Raw genomic sequence first — 22698 nt, 5'->3', positions numbered from 1 at the left:
ATGCTAAGTTCACTGACTGGGAACTCCAGGTGGGGACGAAATGGTCTGTGCCCACATGCCAAATCAGGGAGAGAGTGGGAAGGTAGAAAGCAGCCCAGGGGACACTGGTCAGTTGCACCAGGAAGAGATGACCAAGACGTTCCACACCTTTCCCCTGCGGCCTTGGGCTGGGACCTGATGGAGATGGTGCACCAGGCCCCCTGTTCTTGTGGGTGAAGTTTGGTGGACATGGACAAACTGACCTGCCGACAAGGCCTGCCGGCCTCCCACTGAAACTCACGACAGTGTGAGAAAAAGGACTTCATGGTTGAATGAATCTCTGAAGGACCCTCCCCAGCCACTTCTGCTGTGAATGTAGCTTTTGGGTTTAGAACAAATGTTTTCCACGACTCATTACATGTGGGAACCATTTTGCAAACTTTTCAATCCAAACAGTTTTTCACGATGTAGATCTTTGTCATTTCCCCACCAGTGCTGAGGAACCTGTTATAATAGAACCCTTCTAGGGCAGGTGAAGAAAGAAGTGAAATTAATTCAAGGATAATAAATTAACCAGATTAGTTTCGTTCTTCAAAGGGAGTGAAATTTAAAAATTAACAAACAAACAGCATAACTAACGGCAAATAGGTTACACTCCTGACATTTTCAGTTCCAATAACCTGAGGTGTTATGAACCACACAGATATAGATTTAAGCCGAGATTTTCAGAAAAGAAATGATCTGGATGTCCAGTTTGAACCTTCCCATGGGCCTTTGTTTTTTTCAGGAAATGCTGAGCACCCGTCCACTGAAGGGGGAAAAGGGCTTTTTTTTATTGTATTTCAAAGTGGGCCTCCAAACTCTGAGACTCTTGAGTTGCTTTGGAAAGCTTCAGCTTCATAATTTTCTCACAGACGAGTCTCAGCCCTTTAAGGAAACAGAAATCTTGCAGAAAGGAGTCCTGTTAGTAGAGGACATGAAGATGAGGCAGCCTGGTTTTGTGAGCAGGGTTGTTCCCAGCATGCTCTAGGCGCATGTGCAGTTACTCTTAGGGGTACTGGTGGGAAGTGGGGGACAGCCTGTAGTTACGGAGTAGGAATACATTGCTAGTGGGATTGGAGCAGACACTTTCTCCACTTCCTCTTATTGCAAGTCCTGAGGATCAGTCATGTTTCAGGGGCTTCCCACTCACACATCCCCCTTTTTAAGGAAAAGTTAGCATCCTTCTGCAAAGCCAACATCCAGACTGGGACACACTGATCGGGAAAGCCCTCCTGCCTCTCCTGCTGCAGGATGGTGAGTCCGCTTTTCTTCACCAGGCTCTGGAGGATGTTCAGGTCTCGGATCACACTGCTGTCCAGTGGGTCCAGGATACAGCCTTCCCGGGCCACGTTGTCCTTGAGAATGACAACACCATTATCTTTCAAGGCATTTTTACACCGGATCAAAAACTCCAGGAGATCTTTATCCGTCAGGTTGCCTGAAGGTGAAGAGACAGAAATGAGCTGTGGCTCACGGTCCCAAAGCCATCTGACTGCATTCACCTCAACTGGATCAGCTTAATCATCAGCTTATTTATACTCCTCTTATTTGAGGCAAAGTAACTAACACGAACACTTCTCAGGGTAGGAGCAGGAGACTGGGACTCCTACGATATGGGTTTTATTCCATGTATCTGCACTCTTTTGCTGGTGCAAGCTGCGTCTACACTAGAAAGGTTTTGTATAGCAACATCACCACGCCTCGTTTAGTGTAGACAAGTCTCTCAGATTTTGTCACTTGGGAGCAGGCTTCTGGCTGAATGTGCCATGGCAGGTGGCATTAAAGAGTTAATTGTTCTCACTCGAGGTTCAGATAAGGGGTGGACCAAAGGCACTGAAATCACCCAACCATCAAGTCTAGGAGACGATCTGAAACAGCACACTTCCCCTCCCACAAGCACAAATCCAAGTGATTAAACTCTGTTTCATTTTGCAAAACTTCTCATTAAAGGCTCGCAGTCGTGCCATGTTCCTGTTTAGAATGAAATGCACCTAGAATTCCTGCCCCAAGAGCCACCTCGTTCTCTCAGTGGCTTTAATTTCTTAGCTTTGCTCAGATGTGGGACGGGAGAGGGAAGCTAGCATGCTAATAATGTTCCAGGCTTGTGCTTCTGGTTGGGCCCTAAGCAGTTAAAAATACCTTGGAATTTGCCATATTCTTGTGGCACTCAGCTGCCAGCAGGGGAACTTAAAGCTGGATCAGCTAAAGAATTTGACAACCTTATTCCCTCTTCATTTCATACACAGCAGGCATTTGAGAAGCTTGATACCATGGCTTCTTTTACTGACACGCACTTTTCACTCCACAGCATTTGCAGGTAGGACTGTAACATTGTCCCTGGTGTTACAGGAACAGCTGATAGTGCCGCCTATGTTTAAGCTGGTCTAAGAGTTTCCATTATAAGACCTTGTTTTCAGTTGCTTCTAGCTTTGCCCAACTTAGCCCATTTGAGTTAAAATATTCCATGATGTGTCTGCCCGAGCGGATTATTTTTTTAAAGTTTCTGCAAAAATGATTCAGCCATTTCCAAAACCAAGTTTAGGGGAAAGTCTGATGTTTTGGCCATGTTTAAAAATCCTTGCAAATATTTAGTTACAAATCTCTAGTGCCCCCATGCTGTGAATCAGAGTCCACAGCGTTTTTCATAGATTCATAGAAATTCCAAAGCCACAGCTGACGATTGTGGTCATTTAGTCTGGCCAAAGACCTTTCCCAAAATTATTCCTAGAGTAGCTCTATTAGCAAACAACCCATTAACAGGCATGTCATAAGCAAGACATGAGAAGTAATTATTCTATTCTCCCCTGTGCTGATCAGGCCTCAGCAGGAGGATTGCGTACAGTTTTGGGCACCACATTTCAAGAAAGATGTGGAGAAACTGGAGAAGATCCAGAGAAGAGCAACAAAAATGATTAAAGGTCTAAAGAACATGACCTGTGAGGGATCACTAAAAGAATTTAGTTGGCTTAGCTTGGAAAAGAGAAGAGATAGGGCTTGGGGAAGAGTGGGAACAGGATGGGGGCAGGAGGGGATGAGGCCAGACTGAGTGGGGCCCTGCCCCAGTTTAGGGGTGGCCCAGGAAGCAATCTCTTGGGGCGGTCACATGGTCAGTGCCTCCCTTGTGCCCCTCCCCAGAAGTTACCACTGACCATTATGACCAGCCTACATATATGCCATACCCACAGGGAAGGAGCATGCTCCTTTCCAAGGCTGTAGCAGTGCATCAGCGCTTTCCTGTAGTTACTCCTCCTGGGAGCTAGGGGCTGCTATGGTGCACTAGAACTGAAAACATGGGAACTGTGTCTCCTGTGCCTTCAATGGACCATCTATGTCAGTGCCCAGGATGGGCAACCTTCATGCGGGCATTTCCTAACTTTTGAGTACCTGACTTTACAAGCTCAACATGCACTGAATATGTATTTTAATGCAGCATATGTATGGTTCCTGATACAAATAAATTAATGCTGAGCTAACCTGAAACCCACTGTATCCAGATGACGTCATATTTTTGTGGGGCTGGAATGAATTCCTGGAGGCTGTAGCAATAGTACATCTTTACTCTGTCCTCCCTGCCTCGTAAATAGTTCTGGGCCTCTGCCAGGAAATTCTCCATCATGTCCACCAGTTCCACGCTCTTGAAAACTGGCAAAAGGACATGCTTAGTGACTCGTCCAATCCCGGAACCACAGTCGAGGGCACAGTCGGTACCAGCTTTCCCAGGACCCTGCAGAGTACAAGAAAACCATCTCAAAGTCAGGAAAGGCACCACCTGCAGGACTGCTGGGTCATATAATTAATCCATCAAGTCCAGCATCTTGCCTCCATCGCTGTTGTATACTTGATGCTGCAAAGGAAACTCTGCATTGTGCATGTGGTCGGTTTTGCAGTGCTGTCCAGACTTTGATGGTGTTGTTAGCACAGATGGAAATTCTCCCCTGTCCCCTGCTGCAATCAGCTGACAGTCTAATGCATGAGCTTTGACTAACTTTCACATGCAAAACCTAAAAATATTATTACCAGACAGAAAATTATTCAGATGATTAACTCTGCGATCCCCTATGGCAGTGAGTTGCACAGGTGGCCTGCATTTACTGGTTATTAACTCCACGGCATGCCTTTTTGTTTTGGTGAGTGGGACAGGGTCGTGTACTAGCCTCTGAACTTTGAATGGCTCTATCAAGCTCTCCTCTTGGGGCCTGTCTACATTCTACCACTTTATCATGTTTAGGCATGATTGGGAAGAATCAAGTTAGCTGACAAGATTGGCCACAAATGACTACCAAGCAGGATGTGTGTAGTGTTATTGTAGCTGCATTCATCCCAGGATATTAGAAAAACAAGGTGGATGAGGTAATATCTTTTATTGGACCAAGTTCTACTGGTGAAAGAGACATGCTTTCAAGTCCCGTGTTGCTTGAAAGATGGCCCCTAGGATATATTACCTCACCCACCTTGTCCCTCAACAGGGTAATTAAAGGTTGGAGGGAAACATGTCTCCCTCCAGTGGCTACACTCCTTGCTTGGGAAAGTCACCCAACCTGTCTGTGCTCAGTTTACCCATCTGTAGCTAACCACATATGTGTACAGCCAGTGGGGTTTACAGCCACCGCGGCCCAGGGGCAAGATGTGTGTGTTCGTGGTGAGGGGCAGCATCACACCCCTAGAAGGGGCAGAGCCTCAGGAAAAAGGGGAGGAGTCAAGGGCAGTAAACCCTTAGCACCACATGGAGCACGGCGGTGTCCACTGCCTGCTCACAGCCAGCACTCAGGAGCTGTGTGGAGCACTGGAGGATTTAAGTTCTGATCACCCAAAGGATTGACTCATATGGGAAGAATGTTTTCCCCTCCATCCTAGGAATATGCAACTCAAAAAGGGAAACTGGTTTTGCTGACAAGTATGAGACAGGTATCCGTGTGAGTCTGTGTCGGCAACAACAACACCATAAAGATGATCAGATTTATTTATTTGCGCATAAACTTTTGAGGGAAAAACCCCACTTCGGCAGATGCATCCAACGAAGTGGGGTTTTGTCCAAGAAGCCTTATGCCCAAATAAATCTGTTAGGCTTTAAGGTGTCACAGAACTCCTTGTTTTATTGATTTTGCTGAATGGTTTTTTTAAAAAAACATCTTCTCACTACAGAGCTCACACACAATCAATCTCAGCCCCAAGAGAGCATGTAGGAGAAAAGAACTGTGAGGGGCTGAAAAGGGATTTTTCTAAAAGAAGTTACATTTTTCACTTTATTCTAGCAGCGGTGTCTTCTATTCTAGCTACAAAAGGGCATTTCAGAATCCACGGCGCTGTAAAATGGGAATTTGAGCGTTGTGCAGGCATCAACTGAGACTGGAACTCCCCCCAATTAATTTAGCTGTTAAAGAAAACACATTGCAGACAAATGTAAACACCTTCTCCCCTCTCCTGTGTAACTCAGTGTTGAAATGAAAGCTAAGGGCCAATGTCATCTCTGTTGTAACTCCATACCTTTCAAAATAGATACATCAAGGACGCATTTGGCTCCATCTACTTATTGAACAACCTCCTCCAATGGGACTAAGAATAAATCATATCCGAGGCCTGTATATCATCGCTTCTTGGGTCCCCTTTCAATGATTAATTCAGCAGATTATTAAGGTCAAAGGACAGTCCCAAGGACGACATCATTGCTATAAATATACCAGCTGTGCATCTAGTTACATGAGGCAGCTGTAGGATAAACACAGAGGCCTGGAAAGATCTCACCCCCAGCCGCTCACTCTCTGGGTCCCACGTTGTCCATTTCTAAAGATTTATTTGACCTTGCTTGCAAGAGTGTGTCTAGGTCCTGCACAGAGTAAAGCCAACATTTTCCACTGGAAAAATCCCAGTTTTCCAAACAGTTCTATCATAGCTGTTTACTGATGCAGTCATCAGACTGAATCTAATCTCTCCCTTTAAGATCCTGCTAACAGACCAAATGGGAATTCCCATCAGAAGAGTTAGGGTCTTAATGTCTTCCTTAAACTGCTTCTTTTCCAGGGTTTCTTGTAAGGGCACAGTCCCACCCTCTGCAAAAGCACCTACTAATCTACACACTATCAGATCAGGTCCATGCACCTAGTGCAGAGTTTGTAAATGAACACGACAGACAGACATTCTTTGGCTAATTAAGAATGTCCTTGGCCTGTGGAGACTGCCCACCCCACGGACAGCACACAAATGCAAGCGCCAGAGGCTGCAAAGCCTCAGCAATGGAGATGACCTTGCCTGTAATGTAAGAAGGAGAGGGCTAGTATTTGCATTTGAGGAGCTCTAGTTGAAGGGTTTCCCAAGCTGTGCTGGGACTACGGATAACACCTACAGCCTGATTCTGTGCACACTCAAGCAAGCCTCAGAGTCGATCAGCAACACCAGGCAGTTTACTGCGGACGGCAATAAATGAGGCCAGTTCCTGGGTATTTACATAGGCTGGCCACACAAAATGTGCGGTCTGTTGCGGGAATTTGCAAGAACCTTGGCCTGTTCAGGTTTGGACCTCATTGCTTCCCTCAGCGCTGGGGAAGTGAAAGAAGCTGTTACATCAAAAGTACTCTTGACTTATACCAGTGTCTGCACTAGTGCTGTGACCCAGTGTGACTACAGTCAGAGAAAGTCACGCCCCTTTCAAGTGTAGATCAGGCCTAGACAAAGTGGCTGACAGAATTACTGGCCCCTCAGCAAGGTGTGGGGGGGAGGGGGCAGGGACTGGCTCCTTACTCTTAAAATGGGCAAGTCCTTAGGCAGAAGGTGGGATGCTGGGATCAGCCAGCCGTCAGCACCATCCAGAGCACACCATGGGTCCCCCGCCAGCTCTCAGAGCTGCCCAGGGCAGGCCGCATAGTGCTCCATGGACAATTTTAAAGGGTCTGGGGCTCTGGATACTGGCACTCCTGCAGTGGCGGCTGGGAGCCCTGGGCCCTTTTGAAGCACTGACCCCGGGCAACTGCCTTGTTTGCTCACCCCCATTGGCAGACCTGGGCTTAAAACAACTTGGGGCTTGACTTCACTGCAAAGTTAACTCCAGAGTTGCCTCAGGGTGAGCCCCGTTTGGACACACGACCTCTTACTTCCAACACCATGGTTCTCTTCAGGCAAGTTGGCTGGCCTGTGGGGGGTACGAGCTGAAAGAGCACAGTTCATCAGCTGCTAACATGACCACGGTATCGTGCGGACATAGGCTAGTTCTACTGGAGTGTTAATAGTCCTCCAGCACCTTCCCCAGATTCTCCCTCCTTTGTCCAGTTAGGACAGATACGTTCTCCTCCAGGTCACCGGAAAAGAGCTCATAGTGGGGCTCAGTGTCATGCAGCACAGACAGCCACAGGACCTACCCCTAGAATAGTGCGCTGACAGCCACTGTGGGCCCACGGGCAAGGTGGGAGGGGCAACACCATGCTCCCAGAAGGGCAGAGCCCAGGTGGAAGCGGGGACCAAGGGCAGCCAGGGGTCCTTGGAAACAACAGGTGCCTGTTCTGTTGCCCTTCCCCTTCCTGCCCCCGGTCCGTGGGCCTGCCTCAGAAGGGAGTGCAACACCGGTATGGAATCTGCCAGCAGCCCCAACACACCCAACCTCTTTCTGCTCCCTCCTTCCCGCCCAGTTCCACCCCAGCCACCAAACACATCCTGGCCCTGCTCCTTTCCCACCCTCCCCTGGGGTAATCTTAGATATCACTTGCAGGCCCCCAGGGTCCATGGACCACAGACTGATAACTACTGGGCTAGGATATAGGGCATAGGCTGGCTAAGGGTGGTGCAGGGAGCAGTCATGGTGAGGGGGTGGTCATACGGGTCTCCTCCATGGCATGTCCCTTCTCAGCTGTCACTCCTGCCCACTCACTCCTGTAACAGACCCCTGGACTCTGGCTGAGTTACTGGTGTCCTCAAATCCTGGTTTAAAGATGTCAAGTTATAGAGAACCCACTTATGCTCGAGAGACTCTTTCTGAAAGACTTGGACAGCTGAGTGCCCCTGTAACTGGCGAGACTTTTAAGAGGGAAGGGTCTCTGAAAAAGCCCTGGCTCTGAAAAGACCCAGCCTGTCAACTGGGATATCTCCCAACTTCGGAAAGATTTGGAAAAAGGCTCTGAGACAGACAGGGGAGTGGGCTAGCTGGAGTATTAGTCTGATCTGAGCTGTCATGTCCTGCTTTGCAGAACAGATGAGGTTTGACCCGATAGTACTCACACAGGTGAGAGAGCCGGTGAGAATTTTGCCTGGCCGTGGCCCTGATCCTGCAACTAGAAACCACCCTCTCAAGCTCCATGGAAACTTGGGGGCTGTGTGCAGGTGTCTGGGTCCACCAGCAGGATGTACATTGCGGGATCAGGACCTAAGAGTTAAAGAAGGGCTGGGCATGATGCATGTGAATTATAACCCATGAGCCCTGTTTCTTGCAGGAGGTGGGAGCAGATGACTCACCCCAACAAACTTCCTAAGGAATTCCCTGGAGGACTTAATGTCTGTACTGGACAGCTCGACGTAATCTCCCATCATGCCCTCTTCCGTCGCCGGCACCTCCCGGTAGAAATGTTTGGCCCTGGCATAGAACTGCATCTCCCCGTTGATCACTTCACTCGTTAAAGCATAAAGTTTCACTGCAAACAGAAAGTGTGTTGTTATTTACTTACAGTGGGATACGCCAGGGTCTGACTGGGTGTCCTCCTGGCATGAGTGTGTGTGAGCACGTGTGCGTGTGCGCGCGCCCGCGTATGTAAGGTCTTTGAATGTGGGGAAGAACAAAGAATTTGCAGCATTCTCTTCCAAACTGAAAAAAAGGAGGATTAATTCTGGACTGCCTCTGGCAGGGTGCGGAGAACCCTCAGCTTGCACTGAAGTCAGCGGGAAGTGAGGCCGCTCGGCCCCTTCCAGACTCAGTCTCCGTTTGTGTAAACGCACCCTTACTTTCCCAGGTGGTTCCACGCTCTCTCAAAGTCCTGGAGTCCGGCTTTGGAAGCAAACATGCAACTTGAGAGGCACTGGGGCTGTCTGCTGCCCAGCAAGCCATGAGGTGCATTAACTGTTGTGCGCTTTTTAGCCCATGGGTACCTCTACACTGCAGTCAGAGGGATGACTGGGTGCACAGGCACGTACCTCAGCTAGCTTTGATCTAGCTAGCCTGGGTCACAGCAGCAGCAGTGAAGTGCCTGTTGCTCAAGTACATACCCAGGCTCCTCTGCAGGGGATGTACATCTTGTGCTGTTGAAGCTGCACTTCTATTGTTATCTGAGTCACTTCCATCTACACATGCTGCAGTCACACCTCTGAATACGACGTCCAGGTACCGGAGATGAAGCTAATTGGTTTGAAGAGTTCAAGGCCCAGCACCTTGTATAGTGGTTTATAAGGGTGCAAAGCATGTGACCCGCACCCCACCTATGGTGATGGAGTGAAGAATTCATGACTTTTTGTAACATTATCTTCCTGTGTGGCACAGGTGCAGAGGGGTTAATTGCATTCACTCCCTAAATGACTATAAACAGTGCAAGGTGCAAGCACTTCAGTTTCCAAATTTTCATCTACCACAGATCAGAAAGGATGAGGGGTGTGTGACTGCTCAGGGCAACAAGGACGGAAGGGCCAGCGCTTGCAGTTTCTGTTTCCAATAGTTTGTTTTTAAACTGTGGGGGCTCTAATGCACTGTAATATGGTCTGCTGGTGACTAAGAATAGTAGATTTGCAGCCCTCTAAGACCTATGAATTCCCAGCCTGGTATTTGATACTCTTCCCCTTTTCTTTCATTAACTGAAGCATCCCCTGCATTTTCTTTACTAACCCTTTCTGGGTATGTGTAGGAGCTTCCAATTAAAGTAAAAGACAAGGGACAACAGACAGATACAGACAGACAGGGAGCATAATGAAACAATGAAACACTGGTCAGCATGTGAGGTGGTGTTCTCTGCCTAAGCATCATCAAGTTGCTTTTTGTAAGCATCAATACAAAGGAGGTCATTGAAGGCAGATTATGTTTATTTTCTTGCACCAAAAAAAGAGCTGTTCCTTAGAATTCCTGTGGATGAAGGCCTAAAGAGATGACTGCCTGAGAACAGCAAGTCACAAGGAGGTAGGGATGAGTCTAATGCTGGTGCCTATTTGGAGCAAACACCTGTAAGCAGCTGTGCAGTGCATGGCCAGTCCCACGGTCAGTCGTGTGTCTCCAACACAGGTGCAGCACCGGAAGAGCAAGTGCCAAATGTCCATGCACCTTCAGCCGCAAGGTAAACACAGAGCTTCCTGGAGACTAAAGAAATAAAACGACGGGACCAGAATGTGGTTTGTGTTGTTTGTAACCGTTACGACTTTGTCTTTTGTTATTGCACCTTTCAGTTCCTAAGGAGCCACTGACAGTAACTATTGCCTGACTGACCAGGTGAGTGAGACTGCACTGTGGAGGACCAGAGCAGGCCACAATTCATGAATGAGCACAGACTATATTTATTGTTGGCAGAGAGCCCAATGGGGAGTAAGCATGTGTTTGCCCATGTGGAGCACCAGAGCGACATCCTGCAGGCAAACGAGGCAGGGGCAAAGGAAGCCAAATTGGGAATAATTACCACCAAAGACCTCTTGGAGCAAAAACAGTGCTATTGGGTTACTTATAAGCAACATGCCAGAGATATCCTTTATCCAACAAAAGCAGCATTACCAGTCCCTCTTGTCATCACCTGCTTAAGCCGACTGCTGAGCGGATACTATTAAAGCTTTAATCCATTACACATTTATGTTATGCCTGAGAAATTTATACCATGAATGAGTGCTGAGCCCAGCAAGGGTCAAACCCAGGTTTCACATACTCCACTGGTTATTTTCCTCACTCCAAAGAAACATTTCACTAAAGGAAGAAAACCAAGGGTGTGGCAGATGGTCCCCTGCAAATCTTGCCCATGGTGATTGTCAGAGCCTGGGGAAAAGAAGGATCCAGTGGCTGTTGTCTTCTCCTTCAGGGCTGTTGCCTTTTCCTCCTGTATCTTCTTTGTCTCAGTATTTGCAGCCGCGGTCTCTGAGGCTGGTAGAATTGAGCTCCGGGGTGCTGGCTTTACAAGGTCTCAGGATAATCCATTGATGATTTCTAGAGAAATGTTATTGGGCTTGTCAAGAGACAGAATTTCACATTCTCCTGCTGGATGGAAAGGAAATGAATAAACATGCAGCTTGTGTTTCAGGAGCTGGGGTCATTTGCATGGGGCAACACACATTTCTGCTAGTCAGAGCAGTAACACTCAAAGGGATCACATGCCCGGGATCTCAGATCTTTGGGCTCTGATCCTGAATTTCTCATGGACTCTTAACTATACCCCTCTCTCTGGCTTCCCCTCTCCACTGGCACTGCTCCCAGAGGGCAGCAAGTTTGCCTGATCATCATATCCACTAGGGGCTGTGTCAAAGACATCCATGTTGTGACCCCTGTTATCTCTTATTGTAACTAAACATGAGAGAGCCCAAATCGGACAGCATACACTGAGACTGCAATAGAAGATGCAGGCCTAGATGATACTATAAGCTTCTCAGACAAAGATGGCACTAAAAATGGTCTGTTTCAATATGGAGGGGCTCCCTGGAGAAAAGCCTGATGTATTATCTGGCAGGAAAGCAGATGTTAGAGGCTTGCAAAACACACGGAACCAAACACTCCTAGCATGCACATTGCTGCAGACATCGAAAGCAATGGCGATGGCGACCCAGTACTTTTACGTGAAAAAAGACTGGTGGGAAAACACTGCTGTGAAGCACCCTGAGGCAACAACACATCTCACAGCAGCAGTTTCTGTTTAGAAGCTACTAGGTGAACAATTTGCAGGGCCAACTGACCTACTCCTGCTGGTCAATCCGTGTCTTGTCCCAGGCGGTTTCAACAGTCACAACACCATCCGGGGATTCCCCAACAAGGGGAAGAAATTAAGATGGGGGGAAGCAAGTAACAAACTGGTCTTGTTTTGTGACTTCCAGGACAAATGTACTTTCCAAGGTACACAATGGAACTAGCCTTTGGCACCTCAGTAAATTCCGGTGACTTCAGAAGGGAGGTAATAACAAGGACAGACCAGCACAAGTGACAATAGAGGCCGCTGTGAAATCCAAGCAAAGTACCTGCCAAGATTCAACTTCAGAAAAGTTTCCTGGGAAGGCTGCTCCTCTGAGCTGATGGATCCTTCTGTAATATTACTGAGACACGAGCACTGTTGTCAATTTGTCTCCCTCATGGAGAAGGCTGCCCAAAGGACATCCCTCGCGGATGGTGGACACTACATACACATAGGCTTTCAGAACAGGCAAGCCAAGAATATAAGAGGGATTCATAATATTTTGGCCTGAAGAAAATGGTGAGCTTATGAGACGGAAAACAAGTAGCACAACTGCTGGAGGGCGCAAACTGAAACAGCAGCAAAGAAGCCTGGGTCACTGTTCCCAAGCTGAACCTTGATGCACAACAATCAAAGCGTGCTGCCACAGGCTCTCCCAACCAAGCTGCACAGCAGGTCTTCCCAGCTGACAAACCAGCTTGCAAAGCAAAGTATAAAACTAAGCAAATCAAGCAGGAACTTTGCTAATGCCTCAGACAACAAAGTCCCCAACAAGCAGCTTAACACAGAGAAGCTGACCACAGCCACGACAACCCTGAGAAGTGGAAAAAGCAGCTGTTCTCAATGGTACAGCTAAGGAATTATTGTAATCCTTCGGAATGAGAGCCCAGAAGTGTCTGGTTCACTTCTTTCTCTCCGCAAAAGTGTTAATGCAGATTTCCAGGCTATGGTGAAAGGCTGAAGAGGTTGCATGACTCAAACCACATATGAACCCCAATCCTGCAAAGAATTATTGCCCAATACCCTTGTTCTGCTCAACCTACAAGCTATATGAGTAGACAATAATGGTGAGAATAGTGCCCATAGGGGAAGAACAGCTGGCTGGTTTCTGACTAGCGCATTTATTCTGTGGCCAAATTTCAAACCTAACTCAATACACTGAAAATGGCTTTAAAACCAGCCTTGCCCTGTGCTACTCAGCCATGGAGTACTGTGCCTAAAACGGTCATGCTCAAGCAGGCACAGAGGACTGAAACGGAACTCAGTCTTGCAGGATTATCACAGTGACCGGGACTCCGACTCCCACACCAGTGCTGTACTGCCTCACTGGGATTGCACCACTATCAGTGAGATGGGATGCCTTCAGCAAAATGGAGAGACAAAAACAGGTGCGTGATCCAAGACCCCCGTTGTGTGGACACACTTCCCTACCCATGGGGCTGAATTCCAGGAAGAACTTTGCCTCTGAAAATCCCTCATCTCAGAAAGGCTAGGGAGTCACAAAATGTCCAGAAATGCCAATGACCTCAGAGAACCTCTTCAGAAGCCAGCCACTGACCTAGAATAAACAAACTGGTGTATGGTCCACCAAGCCAGAGCAGGGGTGGCAAAAAGCGGTGACCATATGACCAACTGGAACAGAACAATGATCCCAAATGTGAATGTGGAGTCCTTAGGCAAACATTTGAACACTCCTTGATGCAGTCTCTATTGAAGTCCTATACTCCCAGGGAAATAAACCAGATGAAGGGACAACACTGGATCTTGGGTGCAGTTTTGGAGCAACCGAACTATGAGGAAAAGGCTCAAATCAACCACAGCTCCTTTCCTGTTAGTTCTCTGCTTCTGTGCACATTGGGAAGGAAATAAGCTATGGCTCCTGATCAGGCTGCTGGCTATGAGACAATTTACTTGAAGTCAATGAGGGAGCATTTTCATCCAACATTTCATTGTAGTGATTCTGTGAAATGGGATGAAGCATCTTGGCCACGATCCCAGGCCCCATAGCCTCAGAGACGAAGAGGGTTGTAGTGGTTTTTCATGAGTAGAGTTTTCAAGGGGTCAATAGCTTTTTTGGGTCATAGGACTTTTTTTCTAGTGATGTTGCATTTTTCTGTATATTTTTGGTGTCTGAGGCTTGGTCTACACCAGGCAGGTAAGTCAATTGCCAATAAGCACTTCTAGCTACGGCAATTGCATAGCTAGAATCGACTTATCTGCAGTCAACTTACCTGGCTATCCTCACCAAGGAAGGCTGACAGAAGAGTTTGTCCTGTCAGCTGCCCTTACTTCTCATGACAGCAAGGAGTATGGGGGTTGACTGCCAACCACTGATAGGTCAATTTCACACGTCCCTACCAGGTGTGCGAAATGAAACCCTGGAAGATTGACCCTGAGTGATTCAATCTCCTGGGTAACGTACACTTGGGCTGCATATACACTATGAGATGAATTTGATTTTTAATAAATTCGATTTTTTAACCTCATTATTATGAATGTGAATTGTGTCCACAAAGCTTGTTGAAATTAGACCCACCTTTTTTCTGTCTCGAGTTTCCACCTCCCCATTGCCCTGTGCAAGTTCAACAGAGTGAGCAGTGAATTGTGGGTACCTATGCCATAGTGCCTTAGTCCCAGGTTGCCTGTGGGCATTTCATGTTTGAATCCCAGAATGCAAAGCACTGTCCCAGAATTCAGAGCACCAGCAACCATGTGAAAATGAACTGGAGATCGCGTCATTTCCTGCTGCAGCATTCCAGGGCAAGCATGGATCCCCAAATGCTTCAACTCACAGCCCACATCATTTCAGAAACCACACTGGCTGTCCTGCAATTTTGCCTTCCATTACAAAGCTCAGTGACAGTTCACTATCATAATGATGATGACGACGACAACCATGGTTCGGATGAACAAATCTCCCAACTTCAGCCCAAGCACTCGGAGCTGCTGGCTGCCCTGGATGCATTGGTGACAGCAGAGTGGTGGTTTTGGACTTATGAGACCAGTTACCAGCCAGGGGCAAATCAATTCAGGATGGGCAGATCTACAGTGGGGTCTGTGGTGATGAAGGTGGCTCATGCAATCTGTCAGCATCTCCTCAGAAAGACCATGACCATGAGAGATGTACAGGCTGTAATGGATGGCTTTGCTGCCCAGGGGTTTCCTAACTGCAGTGCATGCACATTCTCCTCATGGCCCTGGACCACCTGGCTTCTGAGTATATAAACCAAAAGGGGTACTTCTCCATGGTGTTGCAGGGGTTGGCAGATTACAGAGGTTGTTTCATCAACATCAACATTGGCTGGTCAGGGAGGGTTTACGACATGCATCTTCCAAAATTCTGGCCTCTACAGAAAGCTCCCGGATGAGACTTTTTCCCAGATTGGAAAATCACAACTGGCAACGTGGAGATGCCTATTGTTACATCGGGCAACTCTGCTTATCCTCTGCTCCTTTGCCTTCAATCACAGACTCAGCAGGTACAGAACGGTGGTTGAATGTGCCTTTGGCCATTTAAAAGTGAGGTTCAGATGCTAATTGGCCCATTTGGACCTTTCTGAAATTAACGTCCCCCCTGTGATTATAGCATGCACTATTTTGCACAACATATGTGAATCCAGGCGGGAGACCTTCCCGTCCATCTGGAATTCCAAAGCAAAGGTCATAGGCTGGGCTCACTTGCAGCCACCTACAAAACCCTCCACCAATAACCATGTGGAGGTAGCCGCAATAAGGGATGCTTTAAACCACTGCTTCATGAATGATCTGTAACACACATGGATACCCATGTATTTCTCTGACATATACCAATAAATCATACTGTGTCTGAATGAATGAATGCTTTTTCTTGGTGGGAGGGGGTTAAGCTGCAGTATGTAGAATGCACGTGGTGTGCAGCTGTGCCTTCAGCCCTCCCCCAACCTGCCCGGTTCCATCAGCCACATGTTTGCTGCAGACCTAGGAGAAACTGGGGGGCAGCTGTGCCTTCAGCACTCCCCCAGCCTCCCTGGTTCTGTCAGCTGCGTGTCCATTGTGGACCTGGGCATATAAGCAAGCAGCTGGGCCTTCTGCCCTCTCCCAATTCACCTGGGTTCCCTCAGTCACGTGTCTGCTGTGGACCTGGGAGTACCGGTGGTCAGCTATGCCTTCAGCCCGCCTCCAACCCCCATTATGATTTGTGTTCCCTACCACTCCTGCATGCCACAAAATCACACCAAGCTCAAAGAAATGATTTTATTTTGGGGGGAAGGAGAGGTTTAAGTGGCAGGGAAAATAAGCCTTCTCAAGGTGCTTGAATAGCCTTTTGCAGTGGCCTTTGTGGCTGGAGCAGCAGGCTATCCTCGCCCTCCCTCCCTGTGTCTGGGGACAGCAACGATGACGGGTGGGCAACCTCTCCTCAGGGGACTCTGTGCAGCAGGTATCAGCTTCAGCAGTGCTGTGTTGGGAGCCCCTTTGCAGCTGCAGCAGGGAGCGCAGGACCTCTGTGTTCTCCCTAAGAGCCATTACGAGCTTTGTCACAGCCTCAGTCTACTTTGCCACTTGCTGTTGCTGGAAGTCAAGCATTCTCTGCTGCAACTCAGCTTGGCTCTGATGCCACTGAGCTGCACTATAATGCCACTGAGCAGTGTCCTTTTTCAGCTTGGTGTGCTCTGCTTCATTCCACTCCATGTACTGCAGGATTAGATCCTGCTTGCACTCTTTTCTCCTTCTGTTCCTCTCTCCTATGCTGGGCATTGCCTCTGGAAAGGAAGGTCAAAATTAAGATACAATTCACATAATGTGTTTTCAAATGGAATGAATGGGTCTCCCTGTCTTTCATCGGGTTAAGTTTCCTTTTTGAAGGCCATTGAGGGCTTATTAAGGATGGGATAGTAAGCATGCATTTCACAATATATAATTTGCCATCAGTTATCCAGCACATTTCATTGTGGACTTGGTAAACTATAAACAATTGTCCGCTTTTCGGGGGAACGGGAGGGCTGCAAAGCAGGGGAAGCCGCCAAGTGTCCTGGCAGGGAAAAAAAAATTCACATGTTCCTGGCACAATCCTCCCTGGTGGTCAAGCCACGTAGAGAGGATGGTGGGTAAAGGCTCGATTACAGCCACATGGACGGCTGCATGGGGGGTTTGATGTAAAATAAAATTAACGTAAAAAAATACGATAGATAATCCAAAGAAATGCTGGGTGGAAAGGAACATGGGAGGGGAGACGCCTATCAGAGACCAGCAGCTGCATGGCACCGGGGCTTCCTGTAAAGTAAAAAGAAATGCTGAGTGAAAAGAGACATGGGGGTTCTCTGCCCTGGAGAGCCTGGCAGCTGTGTGACACAGGGGATTCCTGTGAGGTAAAACAGAACTACTGGGTGGAAAGGGACATGGGAGAGGAGAAGCCCTGCACAGCTTGCAAACTGCGTTTGGGGTGAGAATTGGGGGATGGGGAATGGCTGCTGCAGGCAAATGGAAAGGGGCAGGAAGCATGTTACAAAAAATCTGATGCAAATTACCGTGCTTCTGTAAGTTGCCAAAGAAGACATCAGCCTCCTAAAATTAACAGGTAGGGAGAAAGAAAACCTGCTTATGCTGTCTGACCAAAAGCCTGGAAAATTTGCTAAAATGCTGCATGGCGCTATGACACCAGATCGCTATCTGGTTGCCTGGTGTGGCAAGGTGTGTTACCGTGGAAGCCACAACAGGGCAGGCCTGCCCAAGAACCTTGTGAAAAAAATACAAGAGTGCCTGGATGAAGCCTTAGGGGAGATCTCCAAAAAGGGGAAGTGCTCCATCCCAAGAAACATTAACACGTTGTTCCGAGGGGCACAGAACCATAGCAAACCTGTACCCAGAGGCTTGGGGACCAGCGTGGAGGTGACCTGCGTAGAAGGGACCAGTCCAGGTCTATGGTGAAGAGCTCTGGGCTGTCTGGAAGAACTTCCTCGGTCCCCTGCTCATTGCCCCCTTCCTCCTCTCCATTGCCCTCTTCCTCTGGGGCACCTAGCTCCTCTGAACTCACCCCAAATTCCACATCAAAGCCTCCAGAAGTGTCATGATGAAGACTGGCTCCCTGGTGGGGTCGCTCCCCATAAGCATGTGCAGCTGTTGATAAAAGTGGCAGGTCTGTGGAGCTGCCCCAGACCACTGGTTGTCTTCCTGGACTTTTTGATAGGCCTGCCTGAGTTCTTTCATCTTCACTGGGCATTGCATTGAGTCCTGGGAGTAACTTCAGGCGGTCATCTTGCATGCCATCTGATCATAGATCACCGTGTTTCTCTTGGCCACCCGAAGTTTCTTCGCCATGGATTGGTCTCTCCAGATTGCAAGAAGATCCAGAATGTCCTGCTGGGTCCACGCTGGGGCTCTCTTGCAACCCTGAGAAGTACTAGGCAGATCACTACCCTGAGTGCTTATGATTGCAGGAGATGGCTACCAATGCAACTGCTACCGATGTGGTGCAATGGCTACCAATGCGTTGCGATGTGATGGGCAAAGGGATTTTTTTCATTATGGGTGCCCTTTATATTTGCAGGGCTGGGCACTGCTGAATTCCAATTCAAGTTCTGATTCAAATTCAATTTCAATCAAAAATTTGTGGGTTTCCTGTGACCTTCTTCCTGCACACCTGGATGGAGAGCAGGGTACAAAGAAGTGGCCACACAGGGAGGGTCACCGTGTATCTTTGTGAGATACATACGGGACGCTTCTGGAAGCTAATAAATTCGAATGAAGCACATGGTACTTCCACACGAGCCTTTATCTGAGATTTTAAATTTGAAATTGACGCTATACCCTTCCCATAATATCGATATTTTGTTATCAGTGTTACAGATCAATAAATCCAGCTAATAGTATTAAAAGTGAAGACAGTGATATTTTCCTATCGAGTTAACGCCCTTAAATTCAACTTTATCTCATAGTGTAGACACAGTGTTAGGTAAAAGATGATTTAATCTGTTGAGTTATAAATGTTGTTCTAAAATGGCGTCGGGGTTGTATTGTAAATGTCACCTCAGGCTAAATCTGTAAGCCTGGAAAGAGACTGCTTTAATGCCACCTGTTGATGGCTAATGGATGTAGTGGACAAATGGACCTAATTGAGAACTGCAATTTTACACACAGCACTAAAGTTTATGCACACGGCACTCAACCATCCAGGAGCCTATATAAAGCACAGGCTCTCCCACATACAGAGGAGAGGAAACAAGGAGAAGACAGCAGTGAAAGGATCAGAAGAGAAGCAGGTTCAGGAGAAAGCCATCTCTGGAAGCAGAGCTGGATGTGACTAAGCTGAGCCAGAGATGCCTGCGCACATAAGCCCTGTTGCCACTGTCAGTGCTAACCAGGGCCTGACAAACACATACAGGCATCTCTTTGGCATATATGACTAGCATGAAGGTGCAGTCATAAGAGCTGAGCTAAATCACTGAGCTGAATCTCTGAGCCAGAGCTGCCTGCCTGCATGCATGCATAAGCCCTGTTGCCACGGTCAATGCTCACCAGGGCCTGACAAACACATACGAGCATCTCTTTGGCATATATGACTAGCATGAGGCGCAGTCATAAGACCTGAGCTGAATCTCTGAGCTGAATCTCTGACCTGAATCACTGACCTGAATCACTGAGCTAAACCACTGAGCTGAACCACTTCTCCAAGACTCTCTTCAGTTTCAGGTTTAGTGGTTCTGTGAAGGCTGCCATCTTCACCTACTCCACCAGGAAGGCAAAACTGACGTCTCAACCTCTTATTCACTACCTTGCCCAGCAACTGCAAGTCATCAACGTAGACATCAGCCTCGAGGTATCTCCTCACTGTTCCTCCTCCAAGGAGCCACGCAGTAGAAGGTTGTGAGTGTCAATTGTAAACTGTGTCATATAAGTTCGAGAACTGTAAGCTTGAACTTAATGCCTCCAAAGGTTCAAATGTTTGTTTAAACTACTTGCTTTGTTCCTAAAATTATATGCAAATATATGGTTTGGCCCTAAATTTGTGTGGATGCTAATTGACTACTGGTGATTAGATACAGGGTGCGGGGGGGGATTTAAACTCAATCTCTCTGTACTGAGGATAGTCAAAGTCATCTGATTATTTCATATGCTGGCTCCTCAGTCCAACAACAGCCTTGGTCTAAGATGAAGCCACTGGCAAGGATTCCAACAAACAATGATTAGGTGAGAGGTGCCCACTAGAAAACAGACTGAGACCAGAAATTCAGTTAGTAAAGGCCATTGTACAGTCCTCAGAATTTGGTGATTTTTAATCACTACCAATATGGTCTGCATGCAGTGGCCAAGATATGAAATTCAAGCCCTCAAACTAGACCATTGAGAATTTATCTAAACTCTTTGCCTCTGTAATGTCCAAAATATCATCTCTATTCTTAGGCATAATTTTAGGATTCTCTTTCCCAGGCTTTTACAGCACCCTTCCTCCAGTCGCAGAAATGGTAGCACCATGAAAGGGTGTTGAAAGCATTCCCACTCTCAGACACGTTGTCTCATATTTCTTGGCTGTGAGATTCACACATGGAAAGTTGCCTGATGGGAGCAGAAGTTTGCATTTGTGGGCTGGCGTTGGTGGCTCCAACCGACTACAGTGAGACCCTGAATTAGTTCCAATGTGTCCAATCAGCTGAGACCCCACTTTAACATGCACCATGCAGAATATACTTGAAGCATAAGTTTTTAAAATACATTCAAGAACCTAGGTGACTTTTATCCCTGCATAGCTGGCTGACATAAGACCTAGAAGTCACCGAAGTTCCATTTAAACTCTCTTTTGCCCAAAAGTGAAGTTCATACATACAGACCTGGATCTCATGGTCCAGAATATGGGGCCCTACATCAACTGACATCATTTTGTTTAATTTGCAATGCCCAGCACTAAGGCATGGATCTAGCAAAACACTTAAGTATATTCATAATTGTAAGCAGTACTTTTTTTGTATAAAAAAGAAAAGATGAGCCTATACTCAGTCAGCTCCCCACCTCCATCCCACTCCCACCTCCACCCCATCCCATTGCTGGTGCTGCTGAGGTGCCAGTACTCAGTACCAGCACAAAGAAAAGCACTGATTTTAAGTATCTGAGTAATTCAGTTTAACTCCATGGGTCTGCTCATGTACTTAGCATAATACACTCACTTATATGCATTGCTGGATTGGGATTTAACTTCACTCCCGTAATGTACTTATACTGTTTGAACTGCTGTAGGCTGGCACCCTTGGGACTTGACTGAGGCCCAACCAGAGAATTTCTCTAGCAGCATTACCAACATTCCCACTGCTTAGTAGGCTCTTGGAAATTATTTAGCTCTAATTTACACCTGAGTGTCAGCTCAGAATACTGAGAGCCAGTACTGGCAACTGGAAATGTTATGGGACCACAGGAAACTTGGCTACACCTATGATAAGTGGTCATCTGGATAACTAAAATCATGCCAGATCACGGGTACTGCCAACCCAGAGAGTGCCAGACTAGAGAGATTCAACTTGTGCAAAGAAAAAAAAAAAAGGGCTATTATGGTCTGGCAAAGTGACAACCTTAAAATAACACAGACCTAAGGCAAAACCTGGCTTCTTATTGATTGTCAACAGGACAATTGTGGCTTTCTGAGAACTAGAGTGAGACATGCAAAAACTTAAACATCTAGGGCCAGACATTTCAATGCAGCTTCGATTCTATTTCAGCAGATTCCTTAACGAGCAGCTCAGCCCCTGACCTTCAGCCGCTCCTGTTGAAATCTGGCCATAAACTAACCCCTCTTTCTAGATTAACTGGGTTGGGTGGCTTGCAGGAGAGCTTTGGAATGACAAAGTCTCCTGATCACAGGCCCCCAGCCTCCGCCATCACCTTTCCACCCTGCAAAAGCAAGACTCCACTCAAAGACATGGACATGTGGAAGATAACAAACATGGGTGCCAGAAAGCAAAGCATATGTGCCGCAGGTCTCTCTCACACAGGCCCACGTTCACTTACAATGCAGCTTTTTGGTCTGGAACTCCCAACAGCCCAGCATGTTTTTTATTTTAACTCTGGCTGGGAAAAAATAGCATTAACTGCGTCTGCAACCCAAGCTGGTCTCACCAGCCCACTTATCTATCTCTGTGGTGCTTAACATTGTGACACCAAGGTACGACAGGACAGACTGGCCGGTACGGCACTGTATTGTCTGTGTTAAGTCTTCACAGAGCTATTTATAGTTACTATTCATTTATTTGTATTCTTGCAGCTGGACCAATGCATTAAGTTCTGTCTGCAGGCAGGCACAGGTAACTTACCAAGGGGAAGCCACTCCAGCAGATAGAGGTAACTCTGAAAGAAATCATTTCGTATAGCCTTGTGCAGATTAAAAGACGTACTGTGTCGGCAGAGCTCCTCGTCTGTCTTGCACCAGCGTGACTTAAAGGCTAAATGGGCTCCCTTGCCTTCCATGGGGAAGATGGTTTATGGGGGAGGGGAAAATTGTCTGGAGGGTGCTCAGAGCAGGACTCGTCCTTCTCAAGACACTGAGGGTGTCGTTTAAACTGGGGAAGTCCTCTGTCATTCTATATGGGGGAAGGGTGAGTGTCTGCGAATGGAGGGGGGAGAAATGTTGGCTCTTGGAGTTCGCTCAGAATAATCTCTGCATATCACCCTCCCAATAAGCAGCTGCTGGAAAGTGCTAAAAACCCAAACGGGGATATTGCTTAGCCAGGGTAAAAGTATACGTGCTCCCTTAGGGATCGTGCTAATTCACATAAGTTTTAAAAATCTGTTCAGCTGCTGCCTCAAAGGATCAGGGCCGTTGTGCTGTGGCTCCCTTTGTCTTTGGCATATTTGCGAGAGGGGAGGGGCGTGACTTTTGTTTGTCAAGCCGCCTGTCACCTCC

The 22698-nt window shown here is 47.4% G+C and overlaps 1 protein-coding gene across 4 annotated transcripts; it reads right to left on the bottom strand.

Moving 5' to 3' along the window:
* Positions 1-906: 906 nt before the first annotated feature.
* On the bottom strand, positions 907-22378 carry NTMT2 (N-terminal Xaa-Pro-Lys N-methyltransferase 2). Of its 4 annotated transcripts, none has more exons than XM_075003025.1 (4): positions 22109-22378; positions 8458-8633; positions 3496-3745; positions 907-1459 (listed from the first exon to the last, which is right to left on the bottom strand). In XM_075003025.1, the coding sequence occupies exons 1-4, from the start codon at positions 22260-22262 to the stop codon at positions 1146-1148; spliced, it is 894 nt and encodes a 297-aa protein (XP_074859126.1). In that variant the 5' UTR covers positions 22263-22378; the 3' UTR covers positions 907-1145. The 4 variants fall into 4 exon arrangements, 3 of the variants coding, with proteins under 3 accessions (XP_074859126.1, XP_074859127.1, XP_074859128.1); XM_075003026.1 differs by having other exon boundaries at positions 22190-22378; XM_075003027.1 differs by lacking the exon at positions 8458-8633 and having other exon boundaries at positions 22109-22304.
* Between the last annotated feature and the right edge of the window lie 320 nt (positions 22379-22698).

The sequence above is a fragment of the Carettochelys insculpta genome, chromosome 9 (genome assembly GCF_033958435.1).
Source record: "Carettochelys insculpta isolate YL-2023 chromosome 9, ASM3395843v1, whole genome shotgun sequence".
Lineage (NCBI taxonomy): Eukaryota > Metazoa > Chordata > Testudines > Carettochelyidae > Carettochelys > Carettochelys insculpta.
The sequence above is the reverse complement of the archived record's forward strand: the minus strand, read 5'-3'. Positions and strand labels throughout refer to the sequence as shown.

Bases quoted from the DNA above. Each gene is read 5' to 3' on its own strand.
- NTMT2 (XM_075003025.1), bottom strand. From the start codon at position 22,262: ATGGAAGGCAAGGGAGCCCATTTAGCCTTTAAGTCACGCTGGTGCAAG. The intron at 8,634-22,108 runs GTAAGTTACCTG...TTCTGTTTGCAG, and splicing joins GCTGGAGTGGCTTCCCCTTG to TGAAACTTTATGCTTTAACG. The intron at 1,460-3,495 runs GTTAGCTCAGCA...CTTCACCTTCAG, and splicing joins CTGGATACAGTGGGTTTCAG to GCAACCTGACGGATAAAGAT.